This window comes from Schistocerca gregaria, chromosome 1 (genome assembly GCF_023897955.1).
Source record: "Schistocerca gregaria isolate iqSchGreg1 chromosome 1, iqSchGreg1.2, whole genome shotgun sequence".
NCBI classification, from domain to species: Eukaryota; Metazoa; Arthropoda; class Insecta; order Orthoptera; family Acrididae; genus Schistocerca; species Schistocerca gregaria.
Window position 1 is genome coordinate 683,643,129 of NC_064920.1, and position 19,661 is coordinate 683,662,789.

General features: G+C 43.4%; 1 protein-coding gene across 9 annotated transcripts in view; it reads left to right on the plus strand.

Annotated features, from left to right (window-relative positions):
- Positions 1 to 19,661, plus strand: part of LOC126363724 (uncharacterized) — a 115,136-nt gene that overhangs the window by 48,407 nt on the left and 47,068 nt on the right. Inside the window, exon 5 of one of the 9 annotated variants that reach the window (XM_050007993.1) lies at positions 11,595 to 12,345. The exons of the other annotated variants lie outside the window; for them this stretch is intronic. Within the exon in view, the coding sequence (XP_049863950.1) occupies positions 11,595 to 11,791 (197 nt within the window). The 3' untranslated portion in view covers positions 11,792 to 12,345. Of the gene's footprint in view, positions 1 to 11,594; positions 12,346 to 19,661 lie in introns of those variants that run through there. 9 annotated transcript variants of the gene reach the window in all.

Here is a 19,661-nt window from a genome sequence, read left to right on the forward strand (position 1 = left end):
GTTTTGGGTGAAAGCCAATTGAAGAAATTAGTACACTTAGACAAACCTTTTGAGAAGCTAATACAAATAGATGCCTTAAAAAGGAGATTACCGAAAAGAGTACAGTGGGAGTTGATTTATGGACCAGTGACTCAGTAGATCTGTTCTTGAGGTACGTAGATAAGTTGGATAGAGCCTTTGAGAGAAATGAGAGGTTAAGTAATGGCAGATTTGGCAATCAACCATTGGGGGGGGGGGGGGGGGGGTGGAATCAAAGCAGGAATCAAGGCAAGAGTGACAATGAAAATCAGAATATTAATAGTGTTTACAATAGAAGTGATAATAGATGGATCAACCATAGTAATGGGAATGGAAACAGAGGGCATGACAACAGGGAGAGACCTTGGATGAATAGTAACAGACAAGTAGATAATCACCAAGCAAGATGAGGCAATTTAAACTGATGGACGCCTCATTGGGAGCCTGTCAGTTTTGGGCGAGAAATAATTACCAAAATCAGGCTAAACACTACTGGCCTAGAAACATTGAAAATAATTATATAAGGCAGAGTATTTGAAGATATTGGAGTGGAAATGACAGCACATCAGGTTAACAAATTAGAGTTTGACACTAAATTCTGTAAAAGTATGAATGAACGTGTTGAAGACAGAAGTAATAGCATCTGTAATAATGTTGTAGAGGTTCCGTTAGAAGAGGAAACTATCTGAAGTCTATATAATCAGTGTGGCAAAGAAGTTTGTGACGAAAATGTTGGTTCTGATGATAATCCCGATGAGTTTGGATAAGGTAAATTAAAAAAAAACCTAATTTCATAAAATTACTGTATTACAAAAAGATACAGTTTTGTTTATGTGAATATATGTTATCATAATTCTGCTGCTGAGTGAATTTCGTTTTCTGTAAATTATTTTCGATTTAATATTCTATTTTTTGATCTTAGTATGAATATATATTTGCTGATGTACTTTGGACCGATGTTAACTGGGCACCAGTGGACTGCATGTTGTCTGGTGTAGAAGGAGTTGCGTATAAATAGAAGGAGTTGCATAGAAATGGAATGTATTTCACTGAGTGAACATTGTAAATTGATGGCATCAAGGCATCTAGGACTATTAAAATTATAAATTATGTACAAATCAGTTTGTCATCTATGTTATTTCAAGAAACACGTCAACCTAGAGGGTTTCCAGACCTACAAGAGAACCTGCTTTCCAGACAGGAGAAATTCAAGCAACGGATTGAAGGAGACCGTCAAAAACCAGATGAGTAATTTTCCTTTAAAACTACTGCTGGATCCAGCTGACAATATTTTAAATTCATGAACATTTATTGCAATTAACAGTCTTCCAGTTGTGCGTAACAAAAGAGGTCATTAAAGTGGTGCCATTGTGACCAGGATACTTGCACGTTTGGATATTTGTTTCAGGTGACCAAAAAGCATATAATTGTGTTGCAAAGGGAAATGATTTTATCCCAAATATAATTTTACATAGTACATGTGGAGAAGCTTTGGAATGACACAACACTGTGGACATACATGTTTGTAAAAGGTTGAAGTATTATTACCAAAGTTGTTGCCACCTGCCCAATCCAGGACAATAATAATCTAAGTACCAATTAAAACATTTAATTTTGTATTTTCTCAGTGCAGTGGTGTGTGAACATTTTGACCCATTTTTTCTTACATTGATAATTTATGAATAATTCAAAGAAATGGATCTTGATCAGAACAGTGAAATAAATATGCCGAACCAACCAGCTTCAACTAGTGATTTTAAACAGGACATAGCTGATAAAGACATGTTTCAGGATTTATTAGACATTAGTCAACCAAAACAGTTAAATGAAATCAGTGCAGGCTCTGGACTTTTAGATAGTAGCATGTCAGATTTGTGTCGAGACCATGAGAAATGAGTACAGTCACACATAAGTAAAGAAATGCTGAGTGAAAATCCCAAGCAGTTGAAGTTACAAGACATGTTTATTGCATTAATGTCATCAATGGAAAAATAGTGAAAAACTTGAAAAGAGCCTGTCATCTATGAAAAATATAGTGAAAAACAATGTTATCTCATTAGAGTAGTGCTTAATGCGCAAATTTCAAATATTAAAGAAGACTTAGTTGGTGTGTTTTCTCAAGTGACAGCTACAGATGAATGTGTGAAGAAAGTAGAGAGGAAGGTAGACGCTTCAGAATGAAAAATACAAACATTAGAGACAAAAATAGGGGAAGTAGACAAGGATCTCAGATCTGAGATAGGTGCTGTTGAAGTTAGATGTAATGATGCTGTTGGAGACACTAGTAAACAAGCTGTAACCTTTACAATTAAGTTAAATGAAAAAAATAGACGGTGTTGCCTTAGATGTAGATGAAAAAGTTCAGAAGATAGCTGAGATAACAGACTCAAATGAGTCAGACTTAAATAGTGATGTCACTATTATCAAAAAACAAGTACAACAGTTACAAGATCGGGCTTATCTGTAAACATTCTGTAATGTAGACACCCAAGCTTTCCTACTATGCCACTAAAGTGTTTTCTCAGTGACAAGCATTTTCATCCAGTTGATTTTATACAACATTGCTGTGATAGTTTTCTCCCTGGTATGAGTGTGGAATTAAAAATTAAGTTTATTAAAAGATCTTTAGAAGGGAAGCCATGTCATGGGCCAACCAACTTAACTGTAGCAATTTATCTGTAGATGAATTCGAAAAGTGTTTCTTGAAAGATTTTTGGTCTGATACTGAACACACAAGGATAAAGAGTGAGTTTTTAAATGGTCCAGTGCAGAGGAAGCAGAGATGGGATATTAAAGAGTTTTGCAAATACCACATCAGAAAACTTGCACACTTAGACCAACCTTTTGATGAATTAACTCAGGTGGTGCCCCCCCCCCCCCCCCCCTCTCCCCCACTACAGAGTACCCTTGAGAGGCCGAGGGGCGGGGTGACTATGGCGTCAGCAGGGGCAGTCCGCGGGAGCCGGACGATGGTCAGCTAGACAGCATCGTTAGGGAGCTGTGTTGGTAGATGTCATGAAGGATGGTTCGGCCACCGAACCTGGAAGTTGTTGAAGCGCACCGGGTGTCGTACTGGGCGTGCTGATCGTGCGGCGACAGGGAGGCCGGCGATTTGCGAGTGAAACGGAGCAACAATGACAATGTGGCTGTGGCGAACACATGAAGCATGTCCAGGTCGATGTTAGGCGAGAGGGGAACACATTTCACCAGGTGGCAGGGAATGACAGAGGTTGTGTCATGAGGACTGGATGAAGGGAAACACATGACAAACAGTCTGTCATCGCGTAGGATTATAGAGATGTTGTGGATTATGTCCGGGGGGACAGGCACAAAAATCTCGAGCGAGAGCACGTTCAAGATGGGGGGGGGGGGGGGTGAGAAACCTCGTCAGGGCAAGGCAGGCGACAGGGGAGAGGTCTAAGGGACCGGCTGGCAAAGGGCCCAGTGGCAAGGGCGTGATCGTAGGTAAGCTCGAATGTGGGGAGCATGTGATCACTTGACAGAGTGCGTGAGACTGGAGTAGAGGACGAGGCCGGAGAAGAGCTCAACGATTGGAGCTGGCACTTGACCGAGTGTGTAAGTCCGACGTGGAGGGAGTGGTTGGAGTGTCGTGAGACACGACAGTGAGTGGTGTGGTCGTGGTCTGAAGGAGGGTAGAAGTGGGCTCGACATGAGAGTGTCTGCTGAGAGAGACTGTAACAGCTGAATCTTATATCTGGATGTCATAGGTGTTGGCTGAGCGCCGGAGAGCTCGGTACGGGCCGGTATATGGAGGTTGGAGGGGAGCACTGATAGTGCCATCTCGGAGCATGACATATTCGCAATTGTCCAGAGATTTTGGGATGTGAACCTGAGGGCGGGAGTGGCTGGCAGGCAGAGGGATATGGAGGTTGGTGAAGTGGCGTCTAACACGGTCCACGAAGGAAAGTAAGTCAGACTGAGGGAGAGAAGCGGAAGGGCTCACAAGTTCGCCAGGGAGAACAATGTTCTGGCCGTATACGAACTCGGCTATTGTGCCTTTGAGGTATTCCTTATAGATCGCACGAATGCCAAGTAGCATGAGGGGAAGGGCCTCTGTCCATAGAGAGTCGTGGCATCAAAGAGCTGCCTTGAAAGTGCGGTGCCAGTGCTCAACTAGCCCGTTACTTTGTGGGTGATATGCTGTGGAATGGATGCGCCGGATGCCGCAAATGTTACAAATCTCGTTGAACAGGGCTGACTCAAGTTGTCTGTCCTGGTCAGTCGTGATGATAGCTGGACATCAAAAACGCGATACCCGTGACTCAACGAAAGCTCAAGCAACAGTTCCTGCCGTAATATTGGGGTGAGGGACAGCCTCGACCCAGTGAGTTGTTCAGTCGATAGACGAGAGCACATAACAAAAGCCGTTAGAGGGCGAGAGGGCCGACAATGTCAATATGAATATGCTGGAAACGTCCAGGAGGGATTGAAAAGGCACCGGGGGGGGGGGGGGGGGGGGGGGGGTGAAGTGTGCTTGTGTACTTTACAGCGTTGGCACGTGACGCAGGAGCGTGCCCATTGCTGGCAGCCCTTGTTGACATTTCTCCACACAAAGCACTCCGCTACAGGTGGATGCAAGAACACCGGGGTGGGCTAAATTAAGCAGTGTGCTGAAGACAGCTCGACGGAGCATGGTTGGGATGAGGGGGCGTAACTTGCCCGTACTGTCGTCACACCAGATCTCACCAGAAACGCCGGGGAAAGTGGTGCGGATGAAGTGTAGTGAAGAGGTAGAGTCTGAAATCAGGTTCTGTGTGTCCTCACCGGCTAGTTGGAGTTTAGGCAGTTCAGAGAGGTCTAACAGCAATTGAACGGCGTAGACTCGTGAAAGGAAATCAGCAACTATATTGTCAGTACCCTTTATGTGCCTGACATCGGTGGTGAACTGGGACATGAAATCCATGTACCTGAAGTGGCGAGGAGGTGGGTCAGCTGGCGGGTTTGTAATGGCTGCAGCCAGTGGTTTGTGGTCTGTTATAACATAGAAAGTGCATCCCTCAACGTCAGTCTTTAAATGCTTGATCACTTCGTAGACCGCAAGCAACTCCCTGTCAAACGCGTAATATTTCTGTTGTGCATTGGTGAGCTTGCGCAAGAAGAACTGCAGAGGCGAAGTTAGGCCGTCGACTGTCTGGCTAAGGACAGTGCCGATGGCAGTACCGCTCGCATCTCTGGTGGTGAAAAGCTGCTCATTGGGATGAGGATGCATGATGGTGCAGGCCTCAGTAAGATTTTTTAGGCCCGTGAAAGAGGCAGTCATAGCAGGGATCCATGGAACAGGTCGAGATCTAGAAGTGTTGGTGCCTGCCAAGGTGTCCGTCAGTGGAGCCTGAATCTCCGCAGCTCAAGGTAGATGACGGCGATAATAATTAACTGTCCCCAGACAATGCCGGAGCTCTTTGAATGATGAAAGTCTGGGTAGGTTTAGTATTGTTTGTACTTTGTTAGGGGGTGGTGAAATGCCGTCGGCAGAGACCCGAAAACCAAGAAAAGTGACAGCGGGTTGATGTAGCTGCAATTTGTCCTGGTTGGTCTCGATGCCTGCTGCTGCGAGAGTGTTCATAACAATTTGCACATGTCGAATGTTGTCCTCGATGGATGAGCTGAACACAAGATTGTCACAAGATATGCAAAGCAGAATTTTAGTTTGAATAGCACTTTGTTGATGAAGTGTTGCCAGGTCTGGGTTGCGTTTTTCAGATGGAAGAGCATGAATCGAAACTGAAATAACCTGATCGGGGTGGTGATTGCTGTCTTTTCGATGTCTTCAGGTGCCATGGGGATCTGGTGGTAGGCCCGTTTGCAATCAATGACAGAGAACGTGGTTGCACCTGCTTGGGAACTGGTAAAGTCGGCAATGTTAGGTATGGGGTAGGTGTCCATAATTTTTTGTGCGTTTAGTCAACAGTAGTCTCCGCACATGCGCCACAACCCGTCTTTCTTAGGTGTCATGTATATGGGCGTATACCAGCTACTGGCAGAGGGTTCAATGATGCCGGAGCCTAGTAGTTCAGAAATCTGTTTTTTAAGGTCGGAGAGCCACTCGGGACAAAGTCGACATGGCTTACTGGAGATTGGGGGGCCTGGCATGAGGTGAAGCTTGTGAACCATGCCGTTGGTGACAGACGGAAATGTTGCTGGCGGCATGGGAGGCGGTTTGTTTACAATGTGTGGCGGGCGGGGCAGGGGAGGTGTGGTTGAGGTGTTCGGAGCCACTCTGTGGATCAGATGTGGGCCGAGGTGGCGAAGTGTCCCAGGAGTGAATGTGACAAGATGGCTGACGTCCCGAAACAGTGGCACCGTGGTCGGGTGAGCTCGGTAGAGCCCATGGAACGTTAGTGAGTCCATTGTCCAAGGGCGCGGCCTGTGGCAGCATGGTTGGGGGCAAAAAGCTTGGCGCAAGTGCACTGTTTGTGTTGTCAGTGACGGTCGCATGGCGGTGCGCAGGAGTCGAAGTTGCATTGTTTGAGGTGCTGTCCGTGAGGGACGGGGTAGGAGCTGTCAGTTCGGGGACATTTGACACTCATCGTGCATGCACACTTGTGTCCAGCCAAGTGTCCAACTCTGCTATGTTAGGAGGGTGTGGCTCTGTGGAACTGTCACTACACATTATGGCGGTCTTGATAGCACATTTGTGATGGGTAGCGGGAGGTAAACACACAGAAGCTCGATTGCTGGGATTGCAAGCAGATTCGGCACACTTACTGACCTTGCTTTGTCCTTGCTGTAGAGCTTGTAATTCCTTTGCTGCATCAGAGAGCTGGAGCTGTGTTTCGTGGAGCCGGAGGGAAAGCTTGAAGTTTTCCTTGTGTAGGCGAGTGACGTGTTCAAGCCCAACAAGGCACTTATGCGTGGTTTCTTGTAACGTTGTTGACTGAGAGAAGTATGTACGGATGAGATGAGCCTGGACCGATTTGTCACGGGAGGGGGGGGGGGGGGGGGGTTGCTCGACAGAGCACAGGGAAAGTGAGTTTTGGATGGATGGTGAACCACAGTGTGTTGCACTAGGTCCGGTGAAAGTTTGTGGTGTCGCAAGAAGTCAGTGCCTAGTATTGGTTCGTCAATTTCGCACACTAAAAAAAGTTCACTCGAGTTTGCAGTTTGTGGAGAGTGAGACGATATGTGAGGCTGAACCCAAGCATTGTAGTTTAGTTGAATTTACAGCCTGCAGTGAAGTGTGAATTTACAGCTTGCAGTGAAGTATGATGAGGGCAGATGTTCAATGATGCTAAGGTCGTGGGCTGCAGTGAAACATCGGCACCTGTGTCCACTAGGAAGAGGTATCCTGACGAAATGTCTTTAATGTAAAGTTGTCCACAATTATATGGTCGTTCCCAGACAGAATGGAGCACTGGGGGGGTTCCTGTCATGTTGTGCACAGGAGGCAGCACCTGGACCTACCTGCGATTGGCGTTTGGGAATTAGCAGGGTGGTCTGCAGTTCCATGCCGCCTCTCCAAATTGTGTGTGAAAGTAACAGTATGGGTAGTACGGTTGCATGTCCTGCAGAAAGTTTGTTGCCATTGGCGTTGACTGAGGTTCGGTGGCCGCAGCATGTTCAGTTGCAGGAGGGAGTGTCACCGAAGGAAGAGCCGGTGAAGTCTCAGTTGCTTGTTTACTGCTTCCTGGGGTGAGCGGAACAGTCGGCACAGTACAGCCCCAGCCACGTCTGGCCGCAGGTCGATGAGCCTGAACCTGAGACATGTCAGGTAGGCAGTGGCTGGCAAAATGGAGCAGTGATGCATCATGTATCTTGTGATCAATCGTCATTCTTTGCTCGACAGGTTCAGGAGGCCTTTGAGCCACAGCAAAGCGGATGTGAGGAGATAGTTTATCTGACCATATGGTGAGGAGAGCTGCATCAGAGAATAGATCTGCGCTGACCAGGGAACGTAGCCATCTCCAGAGCTGGGAAGGTTTGTCGTAGCCTAGTTGCTCGACATGGAGCACTTGCCGTATGCTGCCTCAGTAGAGCGTGCAAGCAGATGTAGAACTGTCTCTTTGGCTAGAGTGTACCGGGTAGATGAGTCCCGAGCATCGACCAGGTCAGCAATCAAGTCCTCCTGGTCGTGCAGGTGGGTGATAAGGCATAGAAATCTGGTTGACTCATTGAGTTTGTAATGGTCGAACACTTCGTCCACAATTTTGAAAAAGGTTGTTGCCCTGTTGTAGAATGTTTGGAAGAACAGGTTGAGTTGAATTCGTCGGGGCACTGCCTGAAACAAGTTGTTGTAGCTGTAGTATTCCAGGAAAGTGTTCCTCCAGGGGATGTGGCGATGACAGCTGGTCAGGTGGCAGCGTGAAACTGACGCGTTGTGGTTGATCGCGATCCATCGCAACACGGAAGGCTGACACGGGTGAGGCACCACAATGTGTCAATTGCAGTTGCGGAAGCTCAACACGGTGCGGGTGTTTTCAGATGAGGCACCAAGATGTGCCAAGAACGGTGGCGGAAGCTCAGCTGAAGTCGGTGCAGGGACGACAGGTGAGAAAAAGTTCAAAGTTTGAAAACATGTGCTAGTCAGCTGAAAGGTTGATGTAGGATCAGAGTCAGAGCCACCTGTGTTGCAGGGAGGCTGCGGAGGTGCGAGCTGTCCAGAAGTGCAGTCCGGAAAATGATGTTGAACGTCGGATGGAATGTGTGAATGTTCACTGTTCATAGTCACTCCACTCAAAATGGAGTGCGGATGAGGTGAATGTAGTGGCACAAAACACTGAGGCGTAGCAGTAGGACGGAGATGGAGGTCAGTCACAGATAACAAGCTATTGTTCCTGTTGCAGGCAGAGGTATCGAAGCAGGAAGGCATGTGCTGATGCTGAACCGGGGCAGGCGCTCGTGTGGTCGGATGCTGAGGAGGTTGACCTGTGAACAAATCAGTTCCAGCCACGTGGCAGGAATCCACGTGGTACTGCACGGATTGTGGCATGGCAAATAGTTGTCCTGGTGGTGGTAGGTTGTCCAATGAAGCATTTGCAGAAATCAGCATTGGTCCCGCACTGCACAGAGATCTGTAAGAGGTAACTGCACTGTCGATGAGGGAGGGCACATGTGGTGGGAAAAAAGGTGTCTGATAGCACACTCCTAACCTCACTTATTGTTGCAGGTTCGAAAACGTTCAGCGAAGTCGGCGTAATCGTTGAGTGAGAGGCATCGTGTTGCAGCCCTGGCGGGTGTACATCGCCCGCAACACGATGCATGTCGATCACAAAATCCGACGTTAAGCGTTTGTGCGAAGTCATTGTTAAAATGCTGTATCGAAGTAATACACGCGAAAATGACAGAGGCGAAGGCCACGGACGCAGTAAAACAGCGAAAACAGAAGACGTTATCACGTCGGGGTCACCAGTGAGGGAGAAGTTCGAATCAGTTAGATCAAACAAAACTCCCATTTTGCAGTAGTTAATTTATTCACCTCTTTACACAAGCAAGCCTTACAAAGAACTAACTTGGCTGTTCCACCCAAAGATAATCTTAGTTTAGTTCAAAGACGATACTCAGATCGATGTTGTTGTCGACCTCATAGAGCCACAAAGTATTGGTGTATTAGTAATGTAATGAGGGGAATGATGTTAGGTAGGGACTGGTTAGGGAACTTGTCTTTTCTTACTGTGGAGGAAGTGTATGAAAGAGACACATAGTCAGCAAGGTTTGTAATGCAAGTTGTTTTTTATGTGAAGTAACAGATGCAAGTAAATACTCAGTTATATTTATGCAGAAAGGTTGATTGTATGTGAAGTGTGACATCTTTTGTAATTAGGCAACATGCCAATAATCTGCATCTTGTTTGTAATTAATGTGAACAACATGACACTTGAAAATAGGAAGTAAACTGGGGAATGTTTTTAGTAAATTAGCAACTATACCTGTACACCACTACATACTTGTACACTGTTGAAAGGTAATGGGAAGTGAAAACTGTTTAGTTCTGAACTTACAAAATTTTTTATACTTACACTGAAAGGTAAGTCAGGGCGGCATGTCTGAACACTTGATGGTTGATTATTCAGCACTCAAAAGGCTTTATAAATTGAACTACTTATTGTATCAGACTATACACTTGAGACATGTAACTATTCTGCTACTGTTTCTGAAAATCTAATGAGAGGTGGGAGTTATTTTGTTTCTTTTCTGAAAACATGATGAGGTATATAAGTTTGTGAAACATGTAACCCCAGATAAGAGAGTTTATATTGAATTCGTCTTCTGCTTGATGTGCACCAAGTGTTGCAACCATACAGTGTGTAATGATCAACATTTATCTGTACAGAAATTCTAGTTTTTAAGTGCTTCAACACAACCATCTCCCCCACAATGACTTGTAAATATCTTAGTGCTATTGCATTTTTTTCTTTGATGTTTTGTTATTTATGTAACCAGGTATGAGTATGGAGGTGATTCTTGAAAACTACTAATTGATACAAAGACTACTTTGCCATTGAATATACTTGAAGGTACTGTAATATATGTATACTATTCTTTGTGTCTGAACTACTTGTAAACAGCCCAGAATGCACTATGCAATGTTACAAAGATGTCTATGACCCAGAACTCTGAAACAAATAAATCCTATCTTCACCGAAGTGTGTAAAAGATATCAGGAGAATTGTTGAAATCTGTGGGTACTTGTTTCCCAAAATTTGACACATAATATCACTTGTGTACAGTGAATAATTTTGTGTATTATCTAAGTGGACATTTTCCAGTTCTATCTATCTTTAAGTGAATTTTCAGCCGGAAATGGTATCTAAATTTCAGACAACCCCATGATCTGGAGAGAACATTTTCATTTGTGTACTTGAAGAATTAGTTACAAGACATGTTTATATGGACATTCATCATAGTGCTTATAAATAGAAGTTATTTCATTGCTGTTGTATACTATCCTCAACCATGAGTTAAACCAAATTGATAGTGAACTTAGTTGTGTGTTTAAACACACTACATGGTATTCCCAATTGAAATTGTGCCATGTTAGCACACAGGACTTACATTTGAACTACAATACACATAATCTGTTATCTGGAACTGAGTAGTGCTTATTTAGCACACAGAATTCATCGGATGCTTTGATGTTTTATTAGTGTCTATGCTGCACACAGTATTTTCTTGAACTATTGACAATGTAAAACGATATTGTAAGCCATGGTAGTACCAAAAAGGCATAGAGGACTTGCTCTGATATACAGCATCACATTTTCAATAATGAGATTGGTATTGTAATCTACAATATTGCAAGTGGTATCGTATTTTTCAGTTATGATGAAGGTAACATAAGTGACTATTTTCAAAATAGTATTAACTTTTCAAAAAATTGAGTAACTTTAGTAAGTCAAGTGTATAAGAGAACAAATCATTTATCTTATTATTTTCTCCATCCAAGTTAAAATTTACTGAGTGTGGAGTGTTAGTTTTAGTCCTGTTACCTGTAATGCATTAATATTTGCTTTGTAGTTTTGTCTTAATATAAGTATCTTTTCTTTGATATCGCTAATTAGTATTTATACAAAATTAGGGAACATTGGATTCTGAATCTGATACACTGTGAAATATTGTAGGAAATACCATGCGAGCTGTGTCCAGTCCTAAAAAATCAAGACCATCAGCAGTATGTGAAGAACCATCAGACACCACCCTCCAATTCAGCACACACCAGACGTCTCTCTCTCTCTCTCTCTCTCTCTCTCTCTCTCTCTCTCTCTCTCTCTCTCTCTCTCTCTCTTTCAATTATTCAGACCACAGAAACCTGAGATAATCTTTTGAAACACCTGTTTTATTGCGTGTTCTACTTTTCAAATTTGTAAATATCATGCACACCTGTGAGCCTTTCCCTCGCAGTGGAACGTAACATGCAATAAGCCATTTGGACCATGTATATTCTCAAATTTATGATCTTATCCTTTTTTTCAATCTTATTTGAAATGTTTTGAACTTAGATTGCAAAATATGTCGTGGTAACACAATTAACCTCTGCGATAAAAACAAATTTCATAAAATTACTGTACTACAATAAGATAAATTTTTGTTAATGTAAATATATTTTTCATAATTGTTCTACAGTGCTGATGAGTGAATTTTCATTTTCTGTAAATTATTTTTTATTTAATTTTCTGTTTTGATCTCAGTATGAATATATCTTTACTGATGTACTTTGGATTCATGTTAACTGGGTGCCAGTGGGTTGTATGTTGTGTGGTGGGAAGGAAGGAAGGAAGGAAGGAAGGAGGGATGTAAAGTTTTTTCTGGAGTTGCGTATAAATAGAGTGTATTTCACTGAGTGAACATTCTGAATCGATGCACCAAGGCATCTAGGACTATTAAAAATGAAAATTATTTACCAATGAGTTTGTCGTCTGTTATTTCAAGAAACATGTCAAACTATAGGGTTTCCAGACCTGGTTTCCAAACATGGATGGAAGGAGATCCCCAAAAACCAGATGAGTAATTTTTCTTTATACCTGCCACTAGAGGCTAACAATATTTTAAATCTGTGATCATTTATTACAATTAACGGTCTTCCAATTGTGCATAACAAAGAACGATGTTAAAAGGTGTCATACAAAATTGCTTGGACCGCATAGAATGCTCAAGCAGTCAAAGAGAAAAGATTTGTACTGGTGGCCTTGATCCATGGTGATGGATGAAGAGCAGTCACAGCAGGTGACCGAGCAGGTATTGAATGCTCGAGATACAGTATCTGTCGAGATACCGTTCAAAGGGGCCATTTCTATCCACCGTATTATGCAGTAAATGACAAACAGAATGTAGCAGTGGCCGTTAGAGGGGGTAGGGGGCAGGGAGGTCCCTACGTATGTGTTTAAAACATCCCTTTGGAATCGCAAAGTGTCCAAGGCAGCTGAGAGTGATGACCAACGTTAGTATGCTGGCATGATACACATGCTTGAGCCAACTCTTAGCAGTCTTTCTTAATATCTGGCCAGATGAAATGTTCAGTGATGAGCCGAATCATCACTCTGATGCTAGGGTGAGCTAGTCCATGTAGTGAAGAAAAGATAGTCTGGCGAAGAGGAAGAGGTATGAATGGCTGTGGTGTGTTTGTTGACATATCACAGTGAAAGAGCATGATCAGATGTGTAGGATGGTGGAGCTGTTTGTTGTTAGTAAATGCACCTCAAGATCTGTAGTTTGTAGTCACATGAGTTCTGCTAGGTCAAAAAGGCTTGTAATAGTATGAATGTGTGACATGTAGTCTGCTGCAATGTTATCAACACCTTTAATGAAACGGGTATCAGTCATATATTGGCTGATGGATTCCGTCTGCTGAAATCAGTGTAGGGAGAGGTCACTGGCAGGATTAGGTAGTGTGTCAATGAGAACACAGTGATACATGTAAATAGTATGTCACATGCCTCGATAGCCTCTCATTTGCTGAGGAGCAGACACTTTTTGTAAAAGAAGTGTAGTGACTGAGAGGTCTTGCCTACATGTTGTTGCAGCACAGCACTGATTGTGATACTGCTAGCATCAGTAGAGATTGAAAGTGGGGCGTCAATGCTGGAAAGAGCTAGTGTGACTGCATTAGCTTGATCCATTTTCAAGTTGTTAAAGGCTCGAGTTTGCCTTGGGACCACATCACTTCGTGATTGCCTGAGGTACGCTTGCCTCATAAGGTGTCGGTTAGAGGCATCTGAAGAGAGGTGGAATGAGGAATGTGGTGCCTGAAAAAAATTGCTCATGCTCAAGAAACACTAGAGATAACGAAAAGCGATGGGCAGTGGTAAGCTCACAAAGTGACTGATGTGTTCAGACGTGGGACATATGCCTTTAGAGTTCACAGTGTGGCCTAGGAAAGTAATTTCTGTCAGACGCAGCTGTGATTTGTCATCATTTATCTCTACGCCATTATCTGAGAGTACGAAGAGAACTTGGAAAAGGTGCTGCTCATGTTCTTCAGCTGTAAAAAATTAAAATGTCATCGAGATAAGCATTACAAAAGGTGTCAGTTAGAGGCATCTGAAGAGAGGTGGAATGAGGAATGTGGTGCCTGAAAAAAATTGCTCATGCTCAAGAAACACTAGAGATAACGAAAAGCGATGGGCAGTGGTAAGCTCACAAAGTGACTGATGTGTTCAGACGTGGGACATATGCCTTTAGAGTTCACAGTGTGGCCTAGGAAAGTAATTTCTGTCAGACGCAGCTGTGATTTGTCATCATTTATCTCTACGCCATTATCTGAGAGTACGAAGAGAACTTGGAAAAGGTGCTGCTCATGTTCTTCAGCTGTAAAAAATTAAAATGTCATCGAGATAAGCATTACAAAATGAAAACTGGAGAAATAAAGACTAAACAAAACGTTGCCATGTCTGAGCTGCAGTTTTGAGTCTGTAAGCCAAGAAGCAATATTAAAACAAGCCAAAGTGAATTATAAAAGAAGTTTGAGGAATGTCATCTTTGTATGTTGGAATCTGGTGATGTGCCTTACAATGGTCAATGATGCAGAAATGCCGATCACCACATAACTGCAATGCAAAATCTTGAATGAGGGGGATGTAATTGTCAAATTGGTGTGAGAATTGAGCCTGCATTAATCCTCTCAAAGTCTGAAAGTTGAGTCCTTTTTGGAGATGAGATGAATAGGTGGTAGATTAAAACTGAAGAAACTGCAAAAAGGTGGGAATTTAAGGAGATGGGACCTGGATAAACTGACTAAACCAGAGGTTGTACAGAGTTTCAGGGAGAACATAAGGGAACAATTGACTGGAATTGGGGAAAGAAATACAGTAGAAGAGGAATGGGTAGCTTTGAGGGATGAAGTAGTGAAGGCAGCAGAGGATCAAGTAGGTAAAAAGACGAGGGCTAGTAGAAATCCTTGGGTAACAGAAGAAATATTGAATTTAATTGATGAAAGGAGAAAATATAAAAATGCAGTAAATGAAGCAGGGAAAAAGGAATACAAACGTCTCAAAAATGAGATCGACAGGAAGTGCAAAATGGCTAAGCAGGGATGGCTAGAGGACAAATGTAAGGATGTAGAGGCTTATCTCACTAGGGGTAAGATAGATACTGCCTACAGGAAAATGAAAGAGACCTTTGGAGATAAGAGAACCACGTGTATGAATATCAAGAGCTCAGATGGCAACCCAGTTCTAAGCAAAGAAGGGAAGGCAGAAAGGTGGAAGGAGTATATAGAAGGTTTATACAAGGGTGATGTACTTGAGGACAATATTATGGAAATGGAAGAGGATGTAGATGAAGATGAAATGGGAGATACGATACTGCGTGAAGAGTTTGACAGAGCACTGAATGACCTGAGTCGAAACAAGGCCCCCGGAGTAGACAACATTTCATTGGAACTACTGATGGCCTTGGGAGGGACATGAAAGGGAAGCAATGGTTGGGAAGGGAGTAAGACAGGGTTGCAGCCTCTCCCCGATGTTATTCAATCTGTATATTGAGCAAGCAGTAAAGGAAACAAAAGAACAATTCGGAGTAGGTATTAAAATCCATGGAGAAGAAATAAAAACTTTGAGTTCGCCGATGACATTGTAATTCTGTCAGAGACAGCAGAGGACTTGGAAGAGCAGTTTAACGGAGTGGACAGTGTCTTGAAAGGAGGATATAAGATGAACATCAACAAAAGCAAAACGAGAATAATGGAATGTAGGCGAAATAAGTCGGGTGATGCTGAGGGAATTAGATTAGATATAATCACTTGTGCACAGAATCTCGTAACAGAAAGACATTTATCTTAAACTTTCTTCAACTGTCCCTGGGCATTGCCGTTATCAGCACTGTCTGTTACTCTGTTGCCTTCCAGGGTTTTGCTAAGCTGCGACGCCAAAGTATAAGTGAACCTACCACTGTAGGTAGAGGCACTCGATCGACTTTGTGTCTTGATGATGATCAGTGCTCACGCTTCTCTCACATACATCATATCACAGCGTGCACAGTAGGACGTTCTCTGTTCAAATACTGCATAAAAGTGGTTTTTACATGCATATGTTGCGTTACAATTAAAGTAGTAAAGGAGTTTTGCTATTTGGGGACCAAAATAACTGGTGATGGTCGAAGTAGAGAGGGTATAAAATGTAGACTGTCAGTGGCAAGGAAAGCGTTTCTGAAGAAGAGAAATTTGTTAACATCGAGTATAGATTGAAGTGTCAGGAAGTCGTTTCTGAAAGTATTTGTATGGAGTGTAGCCATGTATGAAAGTGAAACATGGACGATAAATAGTTTGGACAAGAAGAGAATAGAAGCTTTCAAAATGTGGTGCTACAGAAGAATGCTGAAGATTAGATGGGTAGATCGCATAACTAATGAGGAAGTAATGAATAGGATTGGGGAGAAGTGAAGTTTGTGGCACAACTTGACCAGAAGAAGGGATCGGTTGGTAGGACATGTTCTGAGGCATCAAGGGATCACCAAGTTAGTATTGGAGTGCAGCGTGGAGGTTAAAAATTGTAGAGGGAGACCAAGAGATGAATACACCAAGCAGATTCAGAAGGATGTAGGTTTCAGTAGGTACTGGGAGATGAAGAAGCTTGCACAGGATAGAGTAGCATGGAGAGCTGCATCAAACCAGTCTCAGGACTGAAGACAACAACAACAACATGTATAGGTGATGACTAATTGCTATCAGAAGGACATATGATCCCTAAGCTTAACAATTCCTGAGAATGCAGCACAAAGTTTCTTAACCAACTAGCAGCATGCTTTCGCATGGATAGGAGGTCCTTCGGTGATACGTAGCCTATTGCAAGTTCATTTCTAATAACCTTAATGCGTGCTCTCTACGGATTTGAAGTAACATGAGCAGTAGGCATTCTGGGGTGTAGGACAATGTCACACACAGAGTAGGGCTGTCCTGAAGTGTAGGCAGTGAAGGCTGACTCCTGTTGAGAGCGATGTGGGCATGGTCTGTGTCAGCTGTGGGTGCAGAGGCCAGATCGGCTACCATGTGGCATGGTCACTTGATGAGGGGAGCATGCTTTGTACTGGCAGTGGGTCTGTTGGCACAGACTTGTATAGGCTTGGTGGGAGAAAACTGCAAACGTTGCAAAGGCGGTGTTGTCTGCCTCGGTGGCGGATGTGTTGTTGAAGCTCTTAGTTGTGGAGGAAGAAGTTTGCTCACCATGTGAGTAAGATGGCAGTTCAACGTGAACCTTCTTAGTGATAGCCATGGCTGTAGTTGTGCGATTTGGCTGTACAACATGTGCAGTAATGGGTGTCCATGATGGGAGTGGAGCAGTGTTTTTCCATGCACATACCAGTTCCACTGACATGTTGATGATGAGTGCTTGCAGTGATGCATTTCCTGCACATAGAGCTGTGATGTCAAGTCACTGGTTGAGCAGTGAATTCACCAAGTCAGAAGTGAGACACATGAGTTCAGCTAACTGTGGCAGAGAGGCAGTAGTCATCACCCTTGAATGCATAGGCATTGCTATGAAGGAGCCCTCAATGTGTTGATTGGAGGAATGTTGTAACAGTGTGGCCATTGAAAGGTCTGGAGAGTCAGTAGTGTCACAGGAAGTCTACACCTAACACAGGTCCATCAATGTTAGCCACGTTAAATGTCCAAAGAAAACAAAATGCTGGTTGAAATTTGGGATTCAAATGAGTAGTATCATAGACCTTGAGCAAAGAGTTGTTAGCCGCTCACAGAGTCAGAACAGAAGGTGGAGGTGGCACAGTAAACAATTCCAGGGATACAAAACTAGTATCTTCAGCAGTGACAGCCAGGAAGAGCAGTAGTTGTTTATTATGAGATGACTGGTGCTGATGTAGGCACCCTCTAGAATGTTCGTGAGATGATGTGCATAATTTATCCCTCAGGCCAAGTTTGGGTCCCATGAGCAAGGCAGGTGGCACTTTGAACCGCATCCCTGTGGTCGACGTGATACTAACACAGAGGATACAAGCAGTGTGATTGCTAACCAGGGGTAACATCTGTCTTTGCAGCAATGGACCCAGTTGAGGTTGTGTTGGAGGGCAGGCGAGCAGGAGTGGTGGGGGCAGCAGGCTGTCTACCACCACCTTCAGGTGCCACTTGATTGAGGTTGTCAACTGGCATGACCTCCTGTAGCCATGCGTGAAACTGCAAACTGAAGTGTTTACAGGATTGCCAACCATAGGTGGTGTTGATGAAATTGCCATTAAAATGTTTTTATTGGGTCATTACCATGAGATGAGAGTTGTAGACAGATGGCTGACAGTATTTTAACTATCCAAAGTGACCACAGAGCTTTGCCGGATAGGCATGAAGTGTCTATTTGAGTTCTAATCTTTTGCCAAGGTTGAGAAGGTGTGAGCTTGCTGAGTGATACTCCAGGCACTATGTTTGAATTGCCTGTTGCTGGTTTCTTGACAATTGTTCAAGAATTGTGGTCCCTCAACAGTGCCATAGGGATGAGATCAGACATCAAATACATACAGGTATGCTCGTGCAGAGCTGTAACCAATGTGACGAACCATGTTTCATTCGATAGGATGCCATGAACATTCAGGGTACTCACTAGAGAAAACCATGTCTTTGGGGGGCCTTAGTGATTAGTGGCAGTCATCGTAAATGTTCCAAGAAAGATGGCAGTAACAGATGGAGCAAACACTGATGAAGGTGTTAAGACTGTAGAGGCTGGTACTGTATCTGGGCACTATACTTAATACTGTTCTTGGGGTACATGCATATAAACCAGCATGGTGGTAGAGATGAACAGCATGGCAGAAACAGCCATGGCCTTTGGAAATTTTGGAATGCACAACTTAGTGCACAGTGCATTGTTTACAAGTTCAGGTGCAACTGCTCAATATAGGAGCACCAGATGAGGCAGAAACAGTGAAAGTCAGATTGTTCATTGATAAAAGTTCACTGTTCATGCTCTGCTACTTTTACACTGGGTTTAACACTTGTGAATGGTTGTCGAATCAGATGAGGTTTTGTCCATATGTCAGCAATATGGCATCGTGTTGTAGCAAGGCAGCGGTCTGCGTTGTAGGTTAGGCTCAAAAAATGTAAGAAACAGGTCATGCAACATTACAGAATGTTTGTGCACAGAAAATCCACTAAACAGAGCAATGTGATGTGTAAAATGTTCTGGGAAATGTCCATGGGGGCGTAGAAACTAGTGCAGCAATGATTACTGTCTGTGCTGTTTGTTGAGAGAGTTGTGGTGGTGACAAAGCAAATTGTTCATCATTTTTAAATTTCACATGGTGGCAAATCAGAATGGGAGAAATGACCACAGGCAATGATGTAGTAGATGAATTTGGTTGCTGTGTCTTAGCAGTCATTGTTGGAAACATTGTCCTGAGTTATTTTGTACGCAGAAATTGCTCAAACCATGGAAGTTCACGGAAAATGTGTAATTTGGGATCACAAGTGTGGGTGCAGTTGGATTTCATAGCAAGATAAAATTGTAAACACCACCTTAAATGAATAATGCTTAATTATAAGTAACACATTTACACAAGTCAACCACACAGTTCAACAGTAAACAACAGACTGCCCGACTCCTCCTTACTACAGATATTTCACATTACTTGATACATTGATCCACCATACTTAACTTTGGCCACATCAATATCTGTTTCTACTTCTGGCAAAGTGACTACCTTTGCTTCAGAATTCTCTGTAACTTTCATTGAAGCTAAGCCAACTCTAATTT